Genomic DNA, 9,912 nt, shown 5'->3' with positions numbered 1-9,912 from the left:
AAGATACACTGTAGCTAACGGATTTATAGCTGCCATAGCTCACTTTACAAGCAATGGGTATGCTTCTCTTACAGAAGACCAGAACTTCCCCAGTGTTTTTGAATTGAAATCCATTTTTAGCAAGGACTTCTAAGTTCTAAGATCAATAAGCCCCCTCAACCAGGTGTTCACATATTTCATTTTTTAAGTTATTCAGTAACAAATTATCTTGCTGAGATCCATTTTCAGAAAGCACTTCTTCCAACAATTGAAAGTTTGCATAGATCTCATTTTGAGTTCTATTTTTTCAAAATGGCATTTTCAATAAGAATGCTTGTAAATTCTCAGATGCATCCATAATGGTGATATCAGGCCCTTGAATTAAAAGACTTATATTGTTCATGTGGTTAAAAAATTCTTTCTTTTTTTTCCATGTGGTTGTAAAATCTTTTTTTTTTTTTAAAATATTCGAAGAGTGGGTTATCTTTTTCTTCTAGAAAAAGTGATACTTCTGTCTTCGGCATGAAAATTCGTTTCAAAACCTGTGCACTTCCATGTGGTACAGAAGTACCTCATGTTCTGCGTCCATTTCTTGACACAGTGTTTTGAAAAGACGATGATTAAGAGCTCTATTTCAAAAAAAAATTCACAGTTCTAATAACTATTGATAATACTTCTTTCAAGCTGGTTGGAAGAGTTTTTGTAGCCAGTGCATGTCTATGTGTAAAACAATGACTAACAAGAACATTATGAGAGTATTTTTTTTACCAACAGGGCAAAATTAGATTCAGTGTCAAGCATCGCAGGTGCTCCATCTGTACAAAGTGAATGAAGTTTTTCTTTCCAGCTGAAGTCGTGTTCGATAAAGAAAACATTTAACATTGCTAAAACATCAACTGTTTTTGTAGTTTACAAAAGAGACTCACAAAATACGAATTCCTCTTTGATAGTATCAAGAGACACGTAACGAACAAAAATAAGAAGTTGACTACAATTCGAGATGTCTGTAGTTTCATCCAGTTGCATACTTAAAGGGAAATGGTGATGCTTTTAATTCACTGATGGTCTGTTTCATGATATTGCAAGAAATTTCAACTATTCTTGAATATATCACATCATTATTTCAACCATCTCCAGCGCACATGGCTTAATTAACGTTTCTCCAATTGTAAGCGCTTTCTTACTTCTGACAATACGATATGCAACTTTGACAGATGCCTCAACCAGAGGTTTTTGTGGAATAACAAATTCAAGTTTGGTTAATGTTCTAGATTTCAAAAACTGGACTTTCTTCTTAGTAAAAAATTCTAGATCTAGTCACCTGGACAAGGTGTCAAATGTACGTAGGTTGATAAAAATAGCACAGCGGACGTTATCAGGGGGTCGCCCCTGATGGTGCAAACTGAAAGCCGGTTAGTGGAGGCTGTTAAAAATATGACAGGGATATTAGAGAGAGGTGTGCAGTCACACTGATTTTGGGGTATCTCGATCACCCAGTTTCAAATATGTATGTATTTTCACTTTTTAAAAAAAAAGATGAATGTTATTTAAATATTATTGATACAAACGTTTTAAAAATTAGGAGTAATCGATGGACCCCCAGAATATGACCAATGAACCCCTAAGGGGTCCATGAACCACAGGTTAAGAAACCCTGTTCTAGATTAAATGTTAGCTTTTTTTTTTTTTTTTTTTTTTACAAAAACTGAAAACTTACAATCAAGGACTGCAATTGCAATTGGAGACTACTTTATAAAATATAAAAGGCATTAAGCTGACATTAGCATACGATATTACTGTATAAAATAAAATAAAGAGTTAAAATATATATTCGCCGTTTTAAAGTTTATTTTAAGCTGGCAACACCAAGTTTTGTAATTTAAATTACATATTTTCTTATTCCAAAAATATAAATTTTAGCTTTTAAAACGGCTCCTGATTAGAGAGAATAACCTTTAAAGGTACCGTATTTTATTAGTTTTTAATTAGAAATATCTTCAAGATTTTAAATAATTCATATAAAATTCATTCAAATCTAAAATAAATTAAATGCAAATGTTCTACTTTTCTGTATTAACAGAATTTTAACTACGTATATGTACAATGCGCAAAAAGAAAGAAAAAAGTGAGCACTCTCAATAACTTTCCATTTAATACTTTTCGCGCACTAAAACTCAATTTTAATGGTTCGCTATTGGATATGCTAATTAATTAATGCCGATGATATTTTAAGTTACGAAATCAGACGCAAAAAGGTACTTTTTCTGAACAAACATATTCCTTTATTTTCATAAGGACTTGTATCCTTGACTTTCAAAATATGATCGGTATCCGTAATAGATTCTCAACAATATTTCCTGGAGAGCTGTCGAAAGTTTGGATTTCTCAATGTTAATTTCATTTTTCACGTATTTCGCCATATCTCGAGAATTTTTTTAATGATTCGCAAAATTTTGACACGCAATTATGAAATTCGTTTATCCAAAAGTAATTCCATGCCGAAAAAAAAGTTTCTAATAATTATTTATCATTTCTTAATAATTTCATTTCATAATAGTCAGAAATGTTTAAACTGCAAATTTTTATATCATTTTAAGGAATGCAATTTTAAATGGAAAAAATCCTAAATTGGAACGTAATTGATCGAATAGTTTGAATTATATTTAAAATTTGATTTCGCAAGAACTATTTGACCGATTTCGTTTAAATTTTGTATTTAGCTATTTAAAATTACACGCAAAAATCTACGTATAGAATAAGTTATGTTTATTCAAAGGAAAGTACGTTTTTGTTTCTGATTTCGTAACTTTAAGTATCTAGCAAATCTGAACAAGTTAATTAGTGTATTTAAGGTTAGTCCCTATCGAACCAATATATAATAATCAACTTTTCCATGACCTAAAAAAGTGCTATACACTTAAAAAAATTTCAAAAACTTACCAAAAACATTGTGTTTTGATTCATTTTAAGCATTTAGATAGATATTTCCGTTTTTTTCATTTTTTTTACAGTATGACTAATTCATTTGCCAAATTTCACTGCAGGCTTCAGCGCCATAAGCAATGAATAACGATACATAATAAACTCTCCAATTTCTTTCTCACTTTCTGAGATCTTATCTTATAAATAATGAGTTTTTGTTTTTTATTTCCTGTGTGTTTAGAAAAGTAAGTGTGGAAAAAAGGTTATACTTCAAAAGATCTATTTTTATTTTTCATTTGAAAAGTTAGTAGTACACGCAGTTAAAAAAAATAAGCATTTTATAAATGTAAGAAAATAATAATTTATTTTTAAATAAATGGGCAAATATTGATTAAAGTTGTTTAAGGAATAATACGCATCGTATTAGAAATTTTTCGCGTAAAAAATATTTTTCGTAAAATGATAACTGGAGATAAACTTCCCATTTCTTTAGAAAAAAAATGAAGCATATTTTCAACAATTAATTTAAACTTGCTCACGCTTATCAACCCTTAAATATTTCTGTGCAATTTTATGTGTTCGCTTTTCAATCCAAGCTTCCTACAATCCTATTTAGCACGTTTCATTTGAAATGTATTTTTGCATTTTTAATTACATATAAAAATCTAAAGATGGAGTCGCAGTTTACCATTGTAGTCAGTACATTTTTATTGATAGGAAATTCTCAAGATAGGATGCAGTTTTCCCATATTAATTTTCATATATATATATACGTATATATGTATATTTGGTTGTCTTCAGAATAAAATTAATCTAAGTCATATATAGGTATAAATATTAAAAGAAAAAAAGAAATGAATAACATTAATAAAAGTCAATTTCCTGAAATATATTTACGTATCCTAAATTTAAAGGTAATACCCGTAATTTTTATTTTTCCTATTTTACTCAGCTTTTTATCAGCTTTTACTCACCTATATTCCTACGTTTGTGACTTAGATTGTTTTTTAAATTATGAATTTAACAATAAGAGTTATTTCCTTATTATAAAGTAATTCTATGAACCAATAAACTTATTTGAATCAGTAGCTAAATTTATTAGCCGTTTGCGAGTTTAAAACTATTGTTTCTTTATTATAACATATTTCTATAATATATATTCCTTATTACGCTTTATTTTCAAGATGAATTTATTTGAATCGGGGGCTAACCTTATAACTGTTACAAAAAAAAAATTTGGTGAAAATTACATACCCTCCAACTTATGAGGATTTTGAAAATAATTCTTTCTAGTGGTAGCGAACCAAAGTAGAAATCTTTAAAGCAAATGGATCTCTCATAAAACTTTTATCAGAACTTAAGCATCTAGCCATATGGCCTGCACTTTTATAAGTAATAGTGGACAAGTTACGCTAAAATTAATTTTTTTTAAATATTAAGGCATTAATTTTGCTACCGTCTGATAAGAAGATTTCTGAAACTACGGAAATTCCGTAGCAGTTGGAGGGTATGAAATTAGATTAATATTCTGTTATAAATTACTGTTAAAGAGATTCGTTAAATGATTTAGTTGTTGTTGTTGTTGTAGTTAATTTACGTCGCACTAGAGCTGCACGATGGGCTATTGGCGACGGTCTGGGAAACACCCCTGAGGATGATCCGAAGATATGCCATCACAATTTTGATCCTCTGCAGAGGGGATGGCACCCCCGCTTCGGTAGCCCGACGACCTGCACGCGAAGTCGAGCACTTTACGGTAGAACAGTTTAACGAGGACCAATACCGCACACCCTCGGTCCCTACGCAGACTGATCCAGGTGGTCACCCACCCGCACACTGACCGTAGCCAGTGATGCTTGACTTCGGTGATCTGCTGGGAACCGTGTCTTAACGATCAATTCACTGCGGGACTAAATGATTTAGAACTTAACGATCAGCTTCATTCACAAATTGTATTTAATATATCAGCCTGTTTGGCAAGCGAAAATATTAAATTGCGGTTTGGAATTCCCCAAATTTATTATAACAGTAAACCTCTAATTTTAAATGCTATTTTTAAAAAAATGATTAGTAAGATAAAATATTTATTTTCACTAATAGATTTTAATAGAATCATAACGAAAATAGAATCACACGTGATCTTTCATACTATTAGCCAATCAAATTTGACTGAAACATTTAATTTAAATTAATAAATTTTTGGACGTGGAAAGTGGCGGCACTAACGTAAGCAAGCAGAATTTTCTTTATAGTAAATATATTTTAAGTGAATAATTTCAACTCCCATTGAAAAAACTGTTTTATTCTACAAAACGGCAATTATTGAGAAGCAGCAATTGAAGTTATTGCGCGGCAGCGAACAGGGGGATTAGCCTCCTAAGAACACAAAAAATTGCAGAAACTACATTACAACAGAGATAATTTCAGAATTAAAATATTTTCTTTTTAATTATTTTTTAAAATTTATAATTTTTTGAGAACACAATTACGTATTTCGAAATTTGTGCAAATAACATAATTTCTGAGAGGACGAGAAAGATTTATATTTCAACTAATTCGTACGGCTCTGTATTTATTAATTTATCATTAATTAGGAATCTAACTCATGTAGAGAAACTTAGCTCAACTTTAAAACGCCATTTTGCTGAAAAAGATTAGCTGGCACCGACGTCATAGATCACATGTGTGGGTGGGAGGTCTTCTTCTTGAAGTGCCTGTACGTTCCAAAAAATATCACCAACACTTTTCCATGAGATAACCAACGGAGTTCCATGTGCAAAAGTAACGTTTAATGTAAACTTCTCATACTTTTACAAAATAAATAGTGAACATGACTTATACGAAATTTAATATTTTGTTCAAGTCAAACTCTAGTCTCTGCAAGGGAACTCTAGTCTCAGGGATTTCTCGGAACACAGGTTGCAGCTTGAAGCAGGTACTGTTACCCAAACAAACGTCTTTAAATTTGGTTATTTTTGCTAAATTCATTTTTTACGTCATTTTACTCCCATCAAAAGAGAATACTTTTTTTTCAGAAGAATCTCGCTGATAGCCATTTTATTATTACCACGTTTATATAAACTTGCCTTCGTGTATGTCTGTCCGGGTGGAATTTTGTAATCGATTTTAAACTAATTTCCCGACTAGCTACAAACTTCAAATTTGGCACATAGTTCAGAATTGGATGACAATGCATGAAAATGAGGAGAAAAAAGACATACAAAGTAAAATAAAATTTAAATTTAAAAAAAAAATTATTTTCGAGATTGTCTTTTCTTGTCGATTCCATTATTTCAAATTAGTATTACATGTCAGGTGAAAAGATTTTTATTGTCGGAGTATTTTTATTGGCTGAAAAACCACGTGGCAGGATCCAGTTTTTCCTCATTCATTTCCAGATTGTTTTGGTTGTCATCAGCATAAAACTAATTAAAGTCGTAAAGGTATTGTTTTTCTATAAAGATTTTTGTATCCCTAATTTAAAATGAAAGTTCTATTATTTTAGTAGTGGTCTTGTAGTAGTCTTGACTACTCTTGACTAAGAAAAATAATCTAAATAAAAATATATATTTTTAAAAACCACGTTTTTTGTAGTGAAGAATAATAATTGAAAAGTAATAATTTTTAAAAAATATAAAATAAAAATTAAAAAAATTATAATTTAAAATAAAAAAATTCAAAATAAAAAATAATATTTTTAAAAACCACGTTTTTGTAGTGGAGAATAATAATTAAAAAAAAATTGAAAAACGAAAAACGTGGGGCGCATGAAATACATAACAGTACATATACACATACATATACACATTTTCTTACTCATACACATGCACAGCCACATATACATCCACATACATATGCATATACACAAACATATTCCACATCCACATTCAGATACAATTACAATTACAGATATACATACACATATTCTCAAGAGCACACATACACACACTAATATAACATTACTGTTATGTATTTCATGCGCCCCACGTTTTTCGTTTTTCAAATTTTTTTTTTAATTATTATTATTCTCCGCTGCAAAAACGTGGTTTTTAAAAATATTACTTTTTATTTTGAATTTTTTTTTTCTATTTATTCTTAGAAATTGTAAGTTTGGCTGTTCTTGCCACTAGAAACTAGTCACTTTTCATTCTATTGCATAGATTTTCGACTAATATTCTTAAAAAAAAAATTACGTCTTTGTAGTTTTTCATTCTTTAGAAATGTATCAACCAAGCGAGGAACACATAGAGCAGGCGAAGTTGGACGAGACAGACGAGAGATTATCGGAGATCCACAACAACATCCATCACATTGAAAGAAGAATAAGACTGGCTGGTAAATCTCTAATTTACTTATTTATTTACATATATTTACAATCTGTCTACACACCGTAACACATTTAAATCACCTACCAATCTTTTCTCAATAAAACCAGGTTGGCACGGATCACTTTTGAAGCTGGTTTGAATTGAATAACGGCTACCTGTTTTTGTTCTGTTCATCTGAGAACTAGAATTTTACATGATAGTGTAGTGTGTCTAACACTACAACATGACTCATGTTAACTCGATTCAATGATGTGGTACTTTTTCCTAGATGAAGGTTGACATGGTCGATAACTACTATCCCCACAATAGTAACTGGATAGTGAAAGGGATCGAGATTATATACACTGGCGGGCAATTGCAGAGGACAATACACATAGGATAAACCGAAACATTTGAGGAAAACTCGAGAAACTCAGTTAAACCTTTACATGAAACTACATCAAACTAATGATAAAAAAGATGATAAAAAAAAGTTAACGGCACTGTTGGTGATTTTGAGTTTCAAAGCAACTTACTTCACCCGCTCACTTAACTTTTCTTAAAGCTCTCATACTCATCGTTTTTTGTCATTTAACTTTGATTAGAAAACTATTGTTTCATGGTTAATTGTAACCATATTTCGGAATATTATGATTCATTCGGAATCATTTAATGAACTGTTTTTGTTATTGTTATTTTTTTACAATAAATTTTTTTATTGTTTATGAGCTATTTCCTTCAGTTATTAATTATTTCCAATGGATAATAACTTATTAAGGTAGGTTGGACCCTCCAGTCAGGCACGGCAACAAAATAACCCAAAAATGATTTATCAAAATGGCTCTAGTGGATGATATAATGCTGGGTATGACCACCCTTAACAGCCAGGCGAGTTTTACAACGATTTTTCATATTGTTTACGAGATTAATCATTACGTTTTGGGGTAATAAAAACAACTCTTAAGAGAATTTTTTGGAGTGGGAAACTTTTAGGGATGCAAAAGCTTTGCAAAGAGCATCAGACGTGATCTCTGTGAGATTAAGGTCTGGAGAACTGGTTAGCCGCTTCATTACCTGAATATCTTTGACTTCAAGGTACTTCGTGTCCCATACATTCCTTGTCTACCGTGTATTTTAAAATACACTAGTAGATTTTTATTTATATTGAACTCGAATCACCTGAACCTGATCTTTGGCGTTATAATTAATAGATTTTTTTTCTTCATATTTCACTAATACATATTCTTATTCGATCCAAATCATAGTTCGCAGACTTCAGGCTGAACATCACGTTGCGAGGCATCCCAAATATGTTTAATGTTCATGTCTGGGGATTTTGGTGTATTTCCGATATTCACGGTATACTCGTGAAATGATCGTACGTGAAAATCCAAATTTCATTGTTATCTCGGAGATGCTATGTCCCATCTCCAAAAAAGTTGATGTAGAAGCCTGCAATGTGGAGATGAAGAAAAATGATCTAGAAATAAAACAGCTCATGATGCAAGTCAAAGAACTGGAAGTTAAACTTATACGATCTCAGAAAGTAAGCATCTTGACTGGTGTTTTGTGAACCAATTTTCGTTATTCCATATTCCCTGTCCTTGTTTGAGAAGGCTATAATACAGAATCAATGAAACTTGCACTAAATACAGATTCAAGTTTTTTTTATTTTATTATTATCCTTTTACAAGTGTTTGAAGCTGAGACATCATCGTGTCTAAACCATAAATCACAGTAAATGAGTTCGCGTATTTGATTCTTGAATTCTACGAACTGATGCGCTGCTTACTCTAGCCACAGTAGAAAAGCACTGAGCTGTCATTGCGTAGATCCGGGTTCGTCCTATGATAGATGGTCCAGCTTTTCTTATCTGGTAAGTAAAGGCGGCTAATGCGTAATGCGGAACACATTTCCACTATCATGCCCGTTGGCAACAACGTTGCAGTACCTTAATCTCTATGACCCCCTAAACCAACAATTGGAAACTGCTTTTTTTATCAAAGGACATAATTATATATAAAAATACATATGAAAAAAGTCAAGGTATAACCAGGATGCTCATTTTTGCAAACAAAATTCTATGATCCCTCTCGAACTAATAAGCATAAATTCGGGGAAATTAACAATTCATAACAGAGCTTGGAATCAGTTTGAATTTGGTGCCGATTAAAATCATTATCAAACTTATAGTGGCAACAAGATTAACAACTCGAGAAAAAATATTCTAACCCGCAAATCACCAACAATCCAAAGTTATAAAAAGGTAACTAAACTAATAATTTAATGAATCTTTATAATTTCATTGAACTGAACCACCCAATTCTGAGTCGACCAATATTCAACTCCGTAGCCTTGTAATTCTGAAACCAATAAAGAAGACAAGACGAAGACAAGCATTGGGGAAAAATTTGCCTTCGTGGAGGACTTTTTGATAAAACTACCCCACATTTGCGTTACACGGAGAGGAAAATCTACGAAAACCACCCATGGTTAGCCTGACGGCAAGAGGACTTTGCTCAGTCAATCACTGAGGATATTTTACGTCAGCATTGTGGTCGGTGCAAGCCGGATGCGGAATTCATATCACCCCGCTATCGCTGGTATTCGAAGTCGATGCACCTCATTGGGAGGCAAGCGCTTTAACCCTTGAGCCCCCACGGCTCTAAATATGTTTTCTAAAATATTCACATGAAATCAGATT

The 9,912-nt window shown here is 31.8% G+C and overlaps 1 protein-coding gene across 1 annotated transcript in view; it reads left to right on the top strand.

Annotated features, from left to right (window-relative positions):
* Positions 1-5,725: 5,725 nt before the first annotated feature.
* LOC107446921 (outer dynein arm-docking complex subunit 3) overlaps positions 5,726-9,912 on the top strand; it is a 26,439-nt gene continuing 22,252 nt past the window's right edge. The window contains exons 1-2 of the mRNA XM_071181422.1: positions 5,726-5,836; positions 7,105-7,236. Coding sequence (XP_071037523.1) covers positions 7,122-7,236 — 115 coding nt within the window. The 5' untranslated portion in view covers positions 5,726-5,836; positions 7,105-7,121. The remainder of the gene's footprint in view (positions 5,837-7,104; positions 7,237-9,912) is intronic.

Source organism: Parasteatoda tepidariorum, chromosome 5 (assembly GCF_043381705.1).
Source record: "Parasteatoda tepidariorum isolate YZ-2023 chromosome 5, CAS_Ptep_4.0, whole genome shotgun sequence".
Classification (NCBI taxonomy): Eukaryota; Metazoa; Arthropoda; class Arachnida; order Araneae; family Theridiidae; genus Parasteatoda; species Parasteatoda tepidariorum.
The sequence above is the reverse complement of the archived record's forward strand: the minus strand, read 5'-3'. Positions and strand labels throughout refer to the sequence as shown.